The sequence below is a fragment of the Clarias gariepinus genome, chromosome 1 (genome assembly GCF_024256425.1).
Source record: "Clarias gariepinus isolate MV-2021 ecotype Netherlands chromosome 1, CGAR_prim_01v2, whole genome shotgun sequence".
In the NCBI taxonomy this organism is placed as follows: domain Eukaryota; kingdom Metazoa; phylum Chordata; class Actinopteri; order Siluriformes; family Clariidae; genus Clarias; species Clarias gariepinus.
Genome location: NC_071100.1, coordinates 10,325,150 through 10,343,864, shown reverse-complemented (window position 1 = coordinate 10,343,864; position 18,715 = coordinate 10,325,150). Strand labels below are relative to the sequence as shown.

General features: G+C 40.3%; 1 protein-coding gene across 1 annotated transcript; it reads right to left on the bottom strand.

The window, feature by feature from the left end:
• Positions 1-10,804: 10,804 nt before the first annotated feature.
• On the bottom strand, positions 10,805-13,670 carry LOC128513846 (macrophage mannose receptor 1-like). Its single transcript, XM_053487425.1, has 6 exons — positions 13,657-13,670; positions 12,455-12,493; positions 12,170-12,378; positions 11,640-11,829; positions 11,001-11,379; positions 10,805-10,926 (listed from the first exon to the last, which is right to left on the bottom strand). The coding sequence occupies exons 2-5, from the start codon at positions 12,489-12,491 to the stop codon at positions 11,006-11,008; spliced, it is 810 nt and encodes a 269-aa protein (XP_053343400.1). The 5' UTR covers positions 12,492-12,493; positions 13,657-13,670; the 3' UTR covers positions 10,805-10,926; positions 11,001-11,005.
• Between the last annotated feature and the right edge of the window lie 5,045 nt (positions 13,671-18,715).

Here is an 18,715-nt window from a genome sequence, read left to right as displayed (position 1 = left end):
CAGCACGACATTGATAAGTGGCCATACCTCAGCGAAGTAAAACTGCCTTGCATTAATGCTGGCGTTGAAATTCTCATAGGTAACAAAGAGCACAGGCTCCTAGAACCATGGCGAGTGATTAACAGCAGGCACAATGGGCCATATGCAGTAAAGACTGCTCTCGGATGGACCATAAATGGACCTCTTCGAGAGTCGGTCGAGGAAGGCACATGTGACAATGAGCAAGTGAGCGTTGCAGTCAACAGAGTCTCCATCGAAAGTGTAGAACAAATGCTGATACAACAGTACAACCATGATTTTCCTGAACGGAACCGTGATGACAAAGCTGAGTTGTCACAAGAGGACTATCAGTTTTTAGACTCTGTAACTAACTCCCTGGAATTTACCGATAATCACTTCTACATCGGTCTCCCATTTAAGAAAGCAGCTATTCAAATGCCCAATAACCGAAGCGCAGCCATGCAGCGCGCACTGAACCTCAAACGGAAGTTTAAGCATAACCGCTCCTTTCACAAAGAGTATTTAAACTTCATAAATGACATGTTTGAGAAGGGTCATGCAGTCAAGGTCCCCACACCCCACCTAAGTCGACAAGACGGGCAGGTGTGGTACATACCTCACCATGGTGTGTACCATCCTCAAAAGAAAAAGCTAAGGGTAGTCTTTGACTGTGCTGCTAGCTATCAGGGAATATCATTAAATAGCGAGCTTCTGCAGGGACCCGACCTGACAAACTCACTCATTGGGGTGCTCGCACGCTTTAGACAAGAAGAAGTTGCTATGATGGCAGATGTGGAAGCCATGTACTATCAGGTCAGAGTTCCAGAAAAGGACACAGACTTGTTGCGTTTCCTGTGGTGGCCGAAAGGAGACGTGAGTCAGGACTTGGTTGAGTATAAAATGGTTGTTCATTTGTTTGGTGCAAAATCATCTCCAAGTGTAGCTAACTTCGCCCTTAGGAAAACAGCAGAAGAAAACCACAGCAATGCATCTGCCGAGGCAGTCAACACAGTACTTAAAAACTTTTATGTAGACGACTGCTTGAAGTCTGTCTCTAGTCATAGCCAAGCAGTTGCGCTATATAGTAATCTCACCAAACTGTGCGCAAGTGGAGGGTTTCACCTCACCAAGTGGGCAAGTAATAGTCGTACATTGCTAGCTTCCATCCCTGAGGGTGAGAGAATTAAAGACATGAGGGACTTAGATTTGAGTAAAGACGTACTCCCTGTTGAGAGGGCTCTAGGGGTGCTGTGGTGTATTAATTCAGACACGCTCAAGTTCAAGATTAGCTTAAAAGAGCGCCTGTGACTAGAAGAGGAATCTTGTCCTTCACTAGTTTAATTTATGACCCCTTAGGCTTCCTTGCACCAGTCATACTGCCAGCTAAGATCTTAATGCAGCAGTTATGTAAAGAGAGACTCGCTTGGGACGATGACATTCCCGAACAATTTATAAAAAGATGGAGGGCCTGGCTACACGAGTTGCATCAATTGTCTGAGTTTAGTGTAGCAAGATGCGTAAAACCAGTTGACTTTGGAGTCACAAATACAGCACAACTTCACCACTTCTCAGATGCAAGTGAAATGGGATATGGAGTTGTCTCATATATTAGGTTAGTAAATGCTGATGGACTTACACACTGTGCATTCATGATGGGGAATTCTCGCGTAGCGCCCTTGAAACAAACTACTATCCCCCGAATGGAATTGACAGCGGCAGTGGTCGCCGTAAACAACGACAAAATGCTGAAAGGTCAACTGGAAATAGAACTGCTGGACTCTGTGTTTTGGACCGACAGCACAACTGTTTTGAGATACATTGTTAATGAAAAACTTCGCTTCAAAACCTTTGTCGCTAACAGAATCTCCATCATACGAGAGTCAACCAAGCCACAGCAGTGGAGGTACGTCAACACTTTAAAAAACCCAGCCGACGCTGCTTCCAGAGGAGTTTCCTGTGAAAAATTCATGAAAAACAACAATTGGATCCATGGTCCGCCCTTTCTTAAAACACCAGAGAGTAAATGGCCTGAAAACATTCACGATCTGTCGACGAAAGAGGATGACATTGAGATTAAACACTCAGCCTCAGCGAATCTCGTAAAAACTACAGAGAGCACAGATGCCGTGAGTAAACTGATTAACTATCACTCCGACTGGTATAAGTTAAAAAGATCCGTTGCCTGGATTCTTTGCGTTAAAGACATGCTTAAACAGAGAACGAAAAGGATTAAGGGACAGGCAAACAACTCAATAATAGAAAACCATAAGTCTCTATCAATTAAGGACTTAACAAGGGCAGAAAACGAAATCATTAAGTTCGTTCAAAACCAAAAATTCAAAGACGAAATTTCCATGTTACAAAAGGGTAATGCTTCCGTAAAAAGAAACAGTTGTCTCTCCAAACTAGATCCAGTACTGCAGGATGGAGTGCTAAGAGTAGGAGGACGTCTTGGTAGGTCTGCAATGCCTGAGCATGCAAAACACCCTGTCATTATACCCAAAGACTCACACATTACAACTTTAATCTTAAGAAACACTCACGAACAGGTCGGACATTGTGGAAGGAATTATATGCTTTCAAAATTGCGGCAGAAATACTGGATTCCGACAGCAAATTCCCTTGTGAGAAAGTTTCTGTCCAGTTGTGTGACATGCAGAAAGATCAGAGCGAAGAATAGTGAACAAAAAATGTCAGAACTGCCACCCGATAGAACAACACCAGATCACCCACCGTTCACTAACGTAGGGGTAGACAATTTTGGACCCTTCGAGGTCAAACGGGGTAGAAGTAATGTTAAAAGATATGGCGTATTGTTTACTTGTCTGACAACAAGAGCCGTGCATATTGAAGTCGCGCAGTCATTAGATACAGACTGCTGCTTAAATGCTATTCGACGCTTCATGTGCAGAAGAGGCCAGGTGTCAGTTATGAGAAGTGATAATAGAACAAACTTCATAGGCGCTGAGACTGAATTGCGTAAAGCTATCCAACAGTGGAATCAGTCAAAAATTGAAGGCGTCCTCATGCAAAAGGGGATACAATGGATATTTAATCCTCCTGCTGGGTCTCACTTCGGTGGAATATGGGAAAGGCAGATAAGGTCAGTTAAAAAAATCTTGAGGTCTGTACTAAAAGAACAAACACTAAACGACGAGAGCTTGCACACATTCCTGTGTGAGGTGGAAGCTATAATAAATGACCGTCCCCTTACCACTGCTACAAACGATCCCACAGACCTGGAGCCCCTGACACCTAACCACCTGCTGCTGATGAATAAACAGCCAAACTTGCCTCCTGGTCTTTTCAAAAAAGAGGACACTTACGCACGTCGCAAGTGGAAGCAAATTCAGTACCTTGCCGACCTATTCTGGAAGCGATGGGTGCGTGAATACTTGCCCTTGCTTCAGGAGCGCCAAAAATGGTCTCCGGTGAGAAAAAACCTCTCGATTGGAGACGTAGTTCTAATAATTGATGAGTCTTCTCCAAGAAATTCATGGGTCATCGGACGGTCACGAAAGTGTTCCCTGATAAAAAAGGACTTGTGAGACGTGTACTGGTCAAAACTAAAACCAGTACCCTGGAAAGACCCATCGATAAGCTGTGCCTGATATGTGAAATGGACTGTTAATTACCTTATAAAGTAGTCATGTTCCTTTCATTTGGTACGCAGCAATATGAATACCTTAAGTTAAACCGTTAAAAAATGTTTAAAGTGTTAAGAAAGTTAATTCTAAAGTGTTAAGAAAGTTAATTCAAATTTTAATCCAATAGTAAATGTTGTGGCCCAATCGTAAAAAAAAAAAAAAAAAATGTGTGTAATTGTCAGTCTTCCTGCCTGTCAATTAGGGGCTGGAAATGTAAGGGCCATATTTCATTCTTGTGATTTGTTGTTATGTTTATCTTATTTCAGTTCATTAGTTAAGCATTAAGCATTAAGTATCATACATATAATTTGTATTGTGACATCACTTCATGGGTTGTTCTGTGACATCATCCCACAGTTATGCAGTTCCATGTCTATCACGCACGTTAGTTGTAGTTGTTGTTAAGACACGGAAGGATACAGAAAGGTTTGGGGCACACAAGCTTTTGACCGTGATAACGTGAGACGGTAAGCTAAAAGGAATACAGTAAAATAAGTTCTTGTAACTGTAATCTATCGAAGCTACAGAACACAGCAAGCGACTTGTCGTGACTACAGTGGATTTATGCAAGAAACTGTAACAACCGTTGTTTTTGATGTTGAAAATAAACAAGAGACAAAGAAATCAACGAAACGTCTGATGTCGTCAGTGACACTGTGTAACTAAAGACACGCGTCAGAACTTGTGAATAACATGCACCTACACGTTTATTTATCTCTGTCTTCGCTAAATACTCCTGTTTTCTTTAATCAGAGCTCCGCCCTGGAGGATTGGGGGGTCAGACGGATGACGGTTGGCCTTTTGGAGCTACTGGAGGAGCCTGAACAAGCTGTTGAGGGAGCTGTAGGAGGGATGACGTCACAGTGCAACAGCTTTAGAATGATGTTTGGTCAGGTCTACTGTATGTTCTGAACATAGAATTGCAAAACGTCTGATACTTTAGGGGGAAAACAAAGAATTAAACAGTTCCATCTTTAATATTTTTTTTAAAAAAAAATGTTATTTTAATATAAAAGAACCAGATAGAGACTGATAAGCAGCTGGTGTTATCCGCGCATTTTAATGACCTTTAAGAAAAAATTTAACATGTTTTTACCTGTTTTATACAAATTATTGTTTTACCTTTTACTAGTTTTGGAAGAATAAATTTTATTTTTAAAGTCATGTGTGCGTGTTTTAATTGTTGGGGGATTGTTTGTGTATTTAAAAATACATTTACTTAAACCAACAACTTCAATGTGCAAAAATGGGACCCGACGTTGTTTGACGTGGCTCCCACTGTAATCACACCGAGGTCTTTTACTGTTGCACTTGATGGAATAGTTAATTAGCATCCAATTTCTTATGTCCTGCACACATTGCTCAACTTTAGTAAGCTGGTTTATCTCGTCAGGTTTTGCTGAGACATATAACTGTGTGTCGTCAGCATAGCAGGGAAAACTAATACCATGCTTACGGATTATGTTGCCCAGGGGAAGCATGTAAAGGAAAAAAAGTAGTGCGCCTAAAACTGAACCCTGTGGAACACCAAACTCCACTAGAGAACATGTACTGTAAAATAATCACCATTTAGGACTACATAATGATAATGATCGGTCAAATAGGATCTGAGCCAGTGGAGGGCTGTACCCTTAATTTCTACTACATTTTCTAATCTGTGAAGAAGAATACTATGATTAATGGTGTCAAAAGCTGCACTGAGGTCGAGTAATACAAGCATGGTTACACAAACTTGAGCAGAGGCGAATTGGAGGTCATTTACTACTTTAACGAGTGCTGTCTCTGTGCTGTGATGAGGCCTAAATCCTGACTGATACAGTTCATGTATGCCATTTCTATGTAGATATGAGCATAGCTGGTCCGCCACTATATTTTCCAGAATCTTAGAGATAAAGGGGAGGTTTGATATTGGCCTGTAATTGGACAGCTGACAGGGGTCAAGGTCAGGTTTCTTAATTATCAGTTTAATAACTGCTAATTTAAAAGATTTTGGAACATAACCATTGCTGAGTGAGGAATTAATTATTCTTTTCAGAGGTTCTGTTATTGCTGGTACTATCTGTTTAAGAAAATGTGTCGGTATAGGATCTAATATACAGGTTGATGAATTTGCAGAAGAGATGAGTGAAATTAGTTTATTCTCTTCAAGGGAAGTAAAGTATTCTAGGTTCCGATCTGACATGGCTAGATTAACATCTGCATCAATTACATTGTTCAGTTTCAAAACTTTAATTTTTGCCTAATATTTACAATTTTATTATTAAAAAAGTTCATGAAGTCCTCACTATTACACAATGTTGTTGTGGAGATTTCTGCAGTGGTCTTATTTCTGGTTAATTTGGCTACGGTATTAAATAAAAATCTAGGATTTTTTTTTATTTATTTTCTATAAGAGTGGAGAGAAATGTTGATCTAGCTACACCTAGAACTTTCTATAGTTCAGGATGCTCTCCTTCCATGCTATTTGAATACTAACAATTTAGTTTGACGCCATTTACGTTCTAATTTCTGAGCGGTCTGTTTTAAAGTGCGCGTGTGATCGTTATACCAGGGAGCAAGTTTCTTATCTCTAATAATTTTTCTTTTATCTGGAGCTACATTATCTAAGGTATAGCGAAGTTAAGATCGAGTTCTGTGGGGTCAGACGGTGATCTAATCAAAGTTGGTAACTCTGGGAGATTACTGATAAAACTCTGTGTGGTAGTTGATTTAAATGTACGTTTAATACGGTAGCGCAGCGCTGTGCGAGCGTTATTATTATGACGCACTTGAATTGAGACAAGATAGTGATCTGATATAACTAGACAGTGAAATTGTAAATAAATTTCTTATACTTAATTCGAAGAATATTATTATATCTAAAGTGTGACCTGCTTTATGATTTACTACTACTGAGTCCAGTACGGACATAAATACTTTACGCAGAGGATCTTCTGGATTCTCAAAATGAATATTAAAATCTCCAGCATTTAACGCCTTGTCTACAGAAACGACTAGGTTTGAGAGGAAATCTGCAAATTCACTAAGAAATTTAGAGTACAGCCCTGGAGGTCTGTAAATGACAATTAGTGGAATCCACTGAGCTGACCTAATATTCGTAGCTACACTTATGTTACTATAGAGAAATTTAAATGAATTAAATTTGTATCCGTGTTTTTGTATAATAGTCAGATTATCATTGTGAATAACTGCGATGCCTCCTCCTCTACCAGTTAACCGAGTGTGGTGTATGTAGCTGTATCCAGGAGGACTAGCTTCATTTAAAGCTACATACTCATCCTGTTTAATCTTGGTTTCTGTTAAACAGAGTATATCAAATTCCTAATCCGTGATAATTTCATTAACAATAGCTGCTTTAGATGCAAGAGATCTAATATTTAACAGTCCTAGCTTCAGATCAGAGGTGTACTAAAACAGACTTTCTGAGTCTTTATACATTTTTGCTTATCTCGGGAAACAGACACAGTCTTAATACAGTGACTGAGTGATGACTCTATGCAGCTAGCAGACGGTTGGTTTAGCCTGTCTGTCTGCTCCCTGGCCTGGGCTTTGAATTGTCACTGATTAACTAGGCCTCTTCTGAGACTATGAGCTATACTACAAGAAATGAGAGCAGCAACTTCCCGAGTGGGATGGACACCATCCCGCCCTAACAGGCCAGCTTTGCCCTCAAAGGTCTTACAATTGTCTATGAAGCCCACATTATTTTCAGAGCACCACCTGGACATCCAGCAGTTCAGCGACCATAACCTGCTGTAAGCTATGTTGCCACATCTCATTGGGATGGAACCAGAGCATACTACTTTATCGGACATCGCCTTTGCTAATTTAAACACCTCTTTAAAGTTACTCTTACTAACCTCTGACTGACGAAGGCGCATATCGTTAGCTCCAGCATGTACCACTGTCTTAGAGAACTTGTGCTGTCCTAGAGCCCTAAAATTACCTGCTATGTCCAATGCTCTGGCATCGGGATACACCTAACCACCACCGCTGGCGCCCCTAAAGGCCTGGCTAATTTCACATGTCTCAGTATAGAGTCTCCTATAACCAGAGCTCTTTCAGGTTTCTCAGTGGGTGCATCACTGAGGAGAGCAAACCTGTTAGACATGTGGAGCGCAAAGGAGGTGTGCTCTGGCGGGCTAGCCTTAGCGTTAGCTTTGGCTGAACCAGTATGCCGGAGAGTCGTCACCCACTCGCCCGCTGTGAGGGCTTTATTGCCGGAGCCGGGGGCTGGTTATCTCGGCCTTTGGCACCCAGACATTCTGCTACAGGAATAACGATGCTCTCTCGCTCTCTAACTCTCTCTAAAGTCTGGATGTGCTCCTCTAATGCTAATATCTTCTCCTTCAGAGTGCTCACTAACACACAATTATCATAAGTAAAATTACCACTAACAATGGAGGAAGAATGTCTAAACCTCCTGCACTCTACACACTGAACAAGCTGAATATTAGACATTATAACATACCTGAGTCGGAGTTTAGTTGTTCTGAGCTGAATTCCATTTGTTGTCCTTAGAAGAAAAAACTTGTGCGTTCTCCAAAAGGCGCAAAAGACAGGGAAAAAAGGCAAAGCCAAATTGTATGAAGATGTAAAAACTAGTTGCTATTAATATTATTATTGTATAAACAAAAAAGCTATATAATTTAAACGCTGATACAAGCGCGAAACTTTCACGGCAACGATACGAAAACAGGAAGCTACGTCATCAACAAATGCTTTGCTGCAGCAGAGGTTAGTTTTGGTCTTGCTTTCCTGGGAAGGTCTTCATGAGGTCTTCATGAGTGCTTGATTGGTCTTGCAAATGCACTTGACACAATACTGTTCTTTCAAGAACTGTTCCAGAACAAAAAATAACAACTGACTTTTGTTGTTGTTCTTAATTTATCAGGTAATTCTATCTATAAATTCCATCCATCTAATCTCTAGTAATGTACAGTGTATGCATAATTTCCAACACTTGCAATATAAGCTGTTGAATTACAATATAGTAACCATAAGTAATATAGTAAAATGTATTAAAAAATATTGAACATCTTTGGTTTTATTGTGTACCTCTAAAAATTTAAACCATTTTTATATATTCAGACCCGTCTGCAGTGTATGTCTATATGAGAGGGGTGAGAAGCGCCTGCACCGAGTAACCCGATGTTACAGAACAGAGTTCTTATGTCAGAAGAAACAGAACAACCTATCGAGGTGGTATAAATGCAAATGAGCACAAATTATAAATCCAGAGAGCTGTTTATATACAGGCAGGTTCAGCTTAAAATCCAGAGCTGAGCAACTGTTGGTAGCAATAATAAATATTGATTTGTAATTTTGTTACTAGAGAAGCATAAAACCTGAAAATAGAGGAAAAAACATATTTTAGAGCAAAAGGACTAACAGTTAAATTGTCATATGCTAGTTAGGTGCTTTTGTACTGATTATCAGCACAGCTGATATCCAATCCTTGTGCTGTGTCACTGTCACGTTTGTAGGATGATGGGCGAGGCATATTAGCAGAGGTTAAAACTTGGACTTTTAATAAAGAAATGTAAAAAAAACATAACCACTAATAACAGTGGTGCACGATAGGACGCCTGTAAAGGTCTGGAGTGTATTAGGACGTCAGCAAATATCTGCTTCTTGTAGTCAGTGTTTTGAAGTTTTGAATGCAACATATGTAGAAGACTTAATCAAAGGAAGGAGGAAGTGATTTTATTAGGATGTTCTGTACTGTGGGATGAAGAAAAGACATTGGAGGGAGTGTGATGCTGTAGGCAATATCTGATTCAGGTAACCTCTAGCTCAGGCTTTTGCCAGCACAACCGATTACAAAATCTTCATGGACTTTTAGTATCAAATATAAAATGTAAAAAGAAATGTATCCGCAAAAGTATTCCAGTAAACATATTTATTTATCTATTCATTGTAGAAAAGGATCAGCAGTTAACAAACCAACTGTAAGATGTGCATGAGGTGTGTATGATGTGCATAAGGTGTGTATGATGTGCATGGGGTGTGAGTGCCGCTCATAGAAGCGTGGGTGTGTGTGCCTGTGTGTAAAAGAGCCTGTGTCACAACACAGAGCTAGTGTATGTATGTCTCAGGTATTAGAGCCTGGCTATAAGAGTCTCTGTCCCCACTCTAAGCTAGTGTAAAGTGTTAAAGGTTTCCCGCATCCCTATGTGTTTTGTTTTATGGAATCCCTGAGTGTGTTTGGGTTATTGAGTCCCTGAGTGTGATGTTTCCAGAGCCAGTGTTTTATTTGTTTAGTTTTTATGTGATTAGTCTGTTTGTCAATAAAAGACTCTTTATTTTGAAAAGAACCCTCTGTGTTTATGCCTGCCCTTTGTAAGCCCACGGCGTACCATCAGCCCGATACACCCGAATTGTGACACCAACAGTGCTGATGAGCTTTACAATATATTTGTGGCAGGTTGTCTGTAACTAAGCCACAGACTAACTAATGTTTTAATGAAGTAATCAAAAAAAAAAAAAAAAACAGCTGTAACATTTCAAAATTTCTTGTGCAGTTAATATTATTGCACAAAATAAACAGTATTTTCTTTCTATTGGTTAAGCTCAAACAGATAGTCTGATTGTAAAATAATTCTTTATTAAGCTGCCAGTGCTGCTATTGTAAAACTGCATCAAATTAAAAGAGATATGGAGAAGGCTCACACCACTACTATTGGTTAATATTTCGAAAATGTTACTTGGATAGATTTGTCACGCTACACACTATTACAATGTCACTATTACTATGACAGGTCCATTATATTATACAGGAAAAAAAATTTTATTAGAAAAAAAAATACATTGTTTGGAAATTACTCTGGTAATTTCCAAACAATGTATTTTTGAGACACTGGTCTCATCTACCAGGCTGTATTAGTGTAGGTGAGCCAGTTGCATTGCTACATGTAACAAATTAATTCCCGACAAAGCAAAATATTGATAAAACATAAAACAGCTAACCAATAAATTATTGATAATACAATATAGCGCATGAGATTAAAAGGAAAGACCCGAATTATTCTAGTAATAATCATAGTAATAATAGTAGTATATAATAATAATAATAATAATAATAATAATAATAATAGTCGCTAATAGTAAAGCCAATAATAGCTATTTTGGAGGTAAAACTACAATCGGTGCTCTAATAGACCTTTCTTTAGAGATTATTGTACTTGCATGTCAATAAATTGGAGTAGAATTGTGTTGAGAAAGTAAAGTCCTGAACTGTGAGCATCCAGCTGAACTTCATGTGTTCACTTCTAGTATCCTAAAATATACAAAAAATTAGTTCAATTTCTCCACAAATAATTTAAATAATAGACAAATGTACAGATCTCTGACCTCCACTAGGTGGTGACACAGATGAAGGGGAGTTTTTGAGTCTCTGGCAGGCTGATCCACTTCTTACTGTCAAACAGCATCGCTCCAGTTCTCTCCACATCACCACAGTCTTCCACTCTGGTCCCGTTACCTGGAGCCCAGTTTTGGTAGCAGATGGGTTCTCCTGCCACCCAGTACCAGAAGCCCTGAGAGCAGGTGTGACGCAGACCAACCCACACACGTGATGTCACATTAGTGAAGGCATTTTGAGTGACTACTCCCACCCAGTCCTGCATTTCCTGTGACTGAACAGAAACCAGGTCCACATGATTCTGTCTGCAGAACCTCAGGGCTTCTCGCCACGTCTTCTCCTCTTTAATCACCATCAGTGGAGTTCGCTCTGCAAAATAAACAATAACAATAAGTAAATAAATAATATGAATAAGTCTGTAAATGAATAACAAGTATAAGAAAAAATGAATAAAAGATTTAAACAATTAGTCATAAATAACAGAGTATAAAAATGTATTTTAAAAAGATGTATAAAAACCGATGGCTAATTTATATCTCTGTTCCACCAGCTCCAACAACAAGCTGTTAAAGAGAAATAATTAATCCTGTGAAGTAAATCTATTACTAATGTTCTGTTACATTACTCACTTTTATAGCAGACAAATTTGTCAGCCAAGTAGCAAAGTGCATCATTCCATTTATCACTGTTTTTCACTATTTGTACACAGTTACCAGTCACACCGCTGTTTGGCTCTCCACCATCCCAGTTAAAGTATGAGACACAAGACTGATCTGACCAGACCCAGAACATATTGTTATAACTGGCAGAGCAGCAGCACTAAAAAATGAATGAATGAATGAATGAATGATTAATACCAGTGTGTGTGTGTGTGTGTGTGTGTGTGTGTGTTATAGCTATAAGGTATATTGTGGCTATATGTAAGGTAGAGTTGTTTAGTAAGAGACAACATCAAAACAGAAACAGCTATTTGTACACCGTAAACATGTTTAATAAGCTGATCAGCTAAGCGTATTGTCTTACAGATATGCACCTGCTATTGCTTTTATGTAATTCAGTGTTTTGAAATGATTAATTAATGTGAAGTTATTTAAAAGGACACAGAAGAGACATATCCTTGGTGCTACAATAATTGCAGTCAAATAATTAAAATACTTACATTGCTATTAATCTGCCTCATTCCTATCCAGATATAATCACTACTCCCTTTAAGCATGGCTTTTACAGTATTCATCTCTTCATCACTCTCAATGGTTGCCAGGTCAGTGTATTTCGCTCTGCAGTACGCCTGAGCATCGGTCCAGTTTAGCTCTGTGTTCACCACATAAAACTGACGATATACACCTACAGTGAGAGTCCACAGTCCTACTGGGATAGACATTGGTCTTAAGCTGAATAGTGTGATAATGAAATTGAAGATCTTTATGAATTCTAAGAAACTGACCTGAGAGAAGCAGGATGAAGTGCATCGCTGAACCCATAACTGTAGAAAACAACAGAGAAAGAGAAAAAAAAATCTAATCCAGACAATAAATGTTACTAGAATTCCTATAACAAGAGTTAACTTAATTTTAACTTTATTTATTTTTGTCTTTAGATGTAATTATTGTTAGTGTAGTTAATGTTAAAGTTTGACAGCAGACACTAGATTTATCAAATGCTTTTGAATAAAGTCATGATTTCACACAAATCGTTTAAAAACAGACGTCTGATGGCTTCATGATGCTGTTCTAAAAATCTGACAGTAAGAAGAATAATGTTGGATTTCTTTAGTTCATATTAAATTCTTAATGTTTGACCTTTTTAATTGCTAGATGAAAAATGAATTGTACATGCTTATGGCCAGACTGGTGGTAGCGATGTTTTTTTTTTACTTTCACTCACTTACTCACTCACTCACCTTCTCTACCGCTTTATCCTGTACTCAGGGTCGTGGGGACCTAGAGCCTATCCCGGAAGGCTTAGGGCATGAGGCGGACATGGTGCCAGTCAATCGCAGAGCACACACATACATACACTCATGCACTCATTTACACATTATGGGCAATTTGGGAGTGCCAATTAGCCTAACCTACATACCTTTGGACTGTGGGAGGAAACCAGAGTACACGGAGGATACCATGCACACAGAGACGGGAATCGAGCCTGAACCTTGGAGGTGCAAGGCGACAGTGCTGTTTTTTTTATTATTATTTCATTTATTAAAAAGATTGAAAGAAATTATTTAAACAAATAGTCATAAGTAACATAAAAGTACAGTGGAAACTCAGATTACAAGTAACACGGTTTACAAGTGTTCCGCAAGACGAGCAACGATTTTTAATTAATTTTGACTTGAAAAACGAGCAAGTCTTGGTTTACGAGTACCAAGTATCATGTATCACACATGCGCATCTTGTTTTGATGGTAAGCGTCACGTGATTACAACTGAGTCAATGGTTTTTCTCTCTCTTGCACTGCGGAATTGTAGGTAATCGTTTCCCCTGCTGGGTCTTAATGCCCGTCTCTTACTGATATAATCAACATCCGTGCACCTCCAGAAGATTGGTGGACCTCCAGAAATGTGGCTCATCCTTAGGTGCAATTTCCAGATTCCTGAGGGTCTCACGCATAAAAAAAAGTATAAGAAACATGGGAATGTACAACCATCATACTGCTCAGGATGGAGATGGATCTTGAGTCCCAGAGAGAAATGTTTTTTGGTGAGAAATGTGCGAATCAACCCCAGGACAACAGCAAAAGACCTTGTGAAGATGCTTCCTGAAACAGGTAAGACAGTGTCATTATACACACTACACCAGTCCTGTAAAACCATGAGCTAAAATTTACTCTGGGCGGAGGAAGCCATTACTTAAAACCACCATAAAAACACCCAGTGCAATTGCACATGGGAACAAAAATCTTAATTTCTGGAGACATGGTCTGTGGTCTGACAAAACAAAAATGGCAAAGCTTTAAAGCCTCAGAACACCATCCCAACTGTGAAGCATGGGGGTCGTAGTACTGTATAATGTTGTGGGGCTTCTTTGCTGAAGAAGGCACTTGTGCACTTCACAAAATAGATGGCATCATGAGAAAAGAAAAGTATGTGGATATATTGAAGCAACATCTGAAGAAATCAGCCAGGAGGTTAAAGTTTGGATGCAAATGGGTCTTCCAAATGGACAATGACCCCAAGCATACCTCAAAATTAGCACAAAGTGGCTTAAGGACAACAAAGTCAACGTATTGGAGTGGATATCACAAAGCCCTGAAAATAATTGGCGGCACTGAAAGGCGTGTGCGAGCAAGAAGGCCTACAAACCTCACACAATTACATCTGTTCTGTGAAGAGAAGTGGGACAGAATTCCTGCAAACTATTGTACAAAGCTTGTGGAAGGATAGCCGAAACAATTGGTCCAAGTAAAACAGTTTAAGGAAATGTATGTATACTTCTAACTTGGTGAAAATTATGAAAAAAATACATAAGAATTCTCCCTTGCGCAATTCTGACTTTTAACAAAGTAGTAGTAATATTTATTGATCGAAAACATAAAAGTTTACTCTGATTTAATGTTTAACAGTAAAGAAAAAATTTCTGAAGTGTATGTAATTACCTGGTAATACATAGAATCATGATTTTGTTTAAAAAGATTTTTTTAAAGAATCGAACTACCAAACATGATTTTAAGACATGACCAGAAATTGTTAGTGATAATAAAGGTTCTTTCTTACTTGTTAGTGAGGGTGAAGATTCTTTGTTGTCTATGTCTCTCTATCTGACGACCTCTGTGTCCTGTTTTCTCTGGACATCAACTTATACATTTATACATTACTTCCTTGTTTCCTGTGCTGCCTTGAATACAGTTTTAAATAATAATATGCAAATGAACTAAAACACACTATACTTACTATGTATGTGAACAACTTGCTCATGGTTGTTACCTGGCCCCTGGCCCTCCTAACATAGGATAATTTTTCTCTTCCTGATCTTTTACATTTTTATTTCAGATTTGCCACACTTAAATGATTCAGATCATTATACACATTTTAATATTACACAAAGATAACCCAAGTTAATGCAAAATGCAGTTTTCATAGAATTATTTAATTTATTCAGGTAAAAGAGCAGTCCAAACCTCCCTGGCCCTTTATGAAAAGAAAAATAATTTCCCTATTGTATTAAGTCATGAATAAACATAGATTTTTGTAAAGCTGAGTAAAAGTTCACTTGCCACACCCAGGCCTGATTACTGCCAGACCTGTTGAATTAAGAAACCATTTAACACTTTGACCATGTCAACATGTAGCTGGGTATTTTTAAAAACAGAGTTCCCTTTCAAAAGCTACACTTGATGAAAAGCTGTGTGAAAACGCTACGGGAACATCTTTTTGTGTTTCCGGTTGTGAAGCATGTGTGTGTAACAAACACGCCAAATTTTTGTCTTATATAACCTTGGTCAGGTGACGTCATCTGATGAAGTGCACCTGCAGGTTATAAATAGGAGTGAACCGGAACCATTCCTCAGATCTTTTTGTCTTCAGGACCGTATTGTGTCTGCGCGTGTGTGCAAGCAGCTTTAAAAGTATTAACTTTTAAGTTTGTAAGGAGATCCGTGCATCCGCGTGATGGATTTCTTTTGGAGCGCGATCTCCACACTATTGTTCTGAGCGCTTCACCGGCGCATTCCTGGGGTTAAACAGTGCAATCTGGCAGACGTGCACGAGACGGATTCCCCCTTTCTCTTGCGTTCTCGCCGGATCAGGAAGTTTTTCAATCCATTTCTCAAGCATGCCTCGGCGCTTCTGGTAAAAAGGCAGGAGAGACCTACACGCTTGTCTCCGCGGATACGGAGTTACAATGCATGCATTTGAGTATTGCATATCGTTTGGCTGCTGAAGCGGGATTTTTTTCCCCAAGCACTCAAAATTAGACGACAGGTTTCTGTCAGGTGGCCGGGGAGGGCGGAGCCTCTCTCTCTCTCCCCTCCTTCTTTTGGGCGACCTTCATGACGAGTTAACTCTTTCATGGAATAAACCTTATTCATCCCGTGTGTTTTCGTGCCATCGACTTCGATTTATTCAAATATCGTTGATGCGAAGGCGCAGGGTTATATCATGATACCCCAGATAAAAGAGATGCTTGCGGGCTATCTAGGGATTGGTTTGCCACAATCGACCTGAATGACGCATATGTTCATATAAAAATATTGCCACAACACAGGAAGTTCCTGAGGTTTGCTTTCGGGGGCGAAGCTTACCATTATCGGGTCTTTTCATTCGGCCAAGCTCTGTCATTCGCACATATACAAAATGCATGGATGCAGTTCCTAGCTTCTTACTACTCCAGGGCATTTGTATTTTGTATGACATAGGCGACTGGCTGATTCTGGCTCTGTCTCAGAAGCTAGCGCTCCGACATAGGCATGTCGTCCTAGCTTACCTTGATTCCTTAGGATTGAGACTCAACGCCATAAAAGCGTTTTCTTTCCTGCTCAAAACACAACATATTTGGGTGTCACGTAGGATTCGATCGCAATGTGGGCACAGCTGACTCCTGCATGTGTCGAATCTATTTCCAACACCCTGAAGGAAACCAAGCTAGGCCAAAAAATGACTGTTCATCACTTTCAGAGATTTTTAGGTCTCATGGCAGCTGAGTCCACGATGACACCTTTGGGCCTTCTGCACATGAGATTGTTTCAGTTGTGGCTTAAAGCAAGGGGATTTTACTCAAGGCCAATCCCCGGGAGCAAATAAGGGTTACGTGCCAAGGGCCTCGTACTCTTTCTATGTGGTTCGGACCCCTGTTTCTTTCACTCTATGTGCGTTTTGTCGTTGCGAGACGCTAATGACAGACGCTTTCCTCACGGGCTGGGGTGCAGTCTTAGATGGCTGTCCAGCCCAAGGGGGCTGGAGAGGCCATCTTCTCGCGTGGCACATCAATTGCCCCGAAATGACAGCTCTATTTTCTGCCCTAAAACACTTCCTTCAGCAGTTGAGAGGCTACCATGTCCTAGTGCGAGTGGATGACACTATGGTAGTCTCGTACATAAACGCCTTGGCGAACTGTGCTTGCTCCGCTTGAATAAGCTAGCTCATCAGGTTCTGCTTTAGGCACAGGGAGAATCCCTGTCCCTCGGGGCGATGTACATTCTGGCTAAAAGTCAGTGGATTTACTCCGGGGCCTGGGTGCCGTCCAGCCCAAGGGAGCTAGTGAGTTCCTGTCCCTCAAGGCGATTTACATTTCAGGGCATATGAAGTTGGGAGCCCTGGAACCTTCACGCACTAGCAGAACTTATGCCTTCAAGGTGAGGGTGTTTGAAAGTGGTGCATGGTGAAACATGTAGACCCAGTCCACTGCCGAATTGGTTCAGTGCTGAAGTTTCTGCAAGAAAAGTTATTCTCAGGCTTATGCCCTAGTACTCTCAGAATGTACACAGCCTCTATTTTGGCCTGTCATGTTTTGACTGATGGGGTCTGGTTGACACCCCTTCTAAACCACTAGAGTCAGCGCCTGTCTGGCTCCTGACCCTTATGATAGTTTTTCTTATAGTTTCTTCTTTCAAGAGAATTGGAGATCTGCTGGAGGCTTCCCATCCTGCCTAGACTTTGCCCCTGGGCTAGTCAGAGCTATTCTGCATCCTCACCCAAACTATTCTCATTCTTGACCATGCACCCAGTTTTCCTCGAAACCTTCTGTCCTCCGCCTTTTACGGCTTCGGAGCAGGAAAGGTTTCACTTACTGTGTTTAGTACGCACTCTTCATATTTACATCCACCGCACTAGACAGTGGCGTAAGTCAGAGCAGCCTTTTTTATGCCAAACGCTGTCACATTGGGTGAGAGATGCTATTGCCCTAGCCAACGAGGCGCGTGGTCACACTTCGCCTCTAGGAATCAGGGCTCATTTGACCAGGGGGATTGCCTCATCTATTTACTAAAAGCTTTTTCTAAAAGCTATTGTGCTGGCGAGAGGTGTCCCCTTGCAGCAAGTGTGTTATGCAGCAGGTTGGTCCTCTCCGCACACATTTGTTAGATTCTATATTTTGGATGTTCATGCTACTCTGGGCTTACAGGTCCTCGAGTCAGCCTCCCAGAGCTAGGTCTGAGACCTCCTTGGCTATTGTGCACACACGCAACACAGCCCTGGGGGTCCAGACACTTGCAGTGCGACAGCGTTGGTAATCTCGTTCCTATGGCGTTTTCATGCAGCATTGAGTGTAGCTTTTGAAGAGGAACGTCACGCGTTACTTTGCTGTAATCCTGTTCCCTGGAAAAGCGGGAACGAGATGCTGCACTCCAATACCCCACTGCTTGCGTGACTGGATGTCCTTTCAGACTAAATTGATCTGAGGAATGTTTCCGGTTTACTCCTATTTATAACCTGCAGGTGCACTTCATCAGATGACGTCACCTGACCGAGGTTATATAAGACAAAAATTTGGCATGTCTGATACACACATGCTTTACAACTGGCAACACAATAAGATGTTCTCGTAGCGTTTTCATGCAACATCTCGTTCCCGCTTTTTCAGCAAAGTAATCCGAGACGATATTTTTACTTCGTTTTTTCAAATAATTCACGACCAAAGTTTTATAAATATCTTTGTCCACATGAAAACGCAGAACACTGTGTTAAGTGCTTTTAGGATCCTCCCTTATCAACAGAGAGCCAATCAGAAGTCTAGACAAAACATCATTGCCTGTTGCGCTTTGTAGAAGT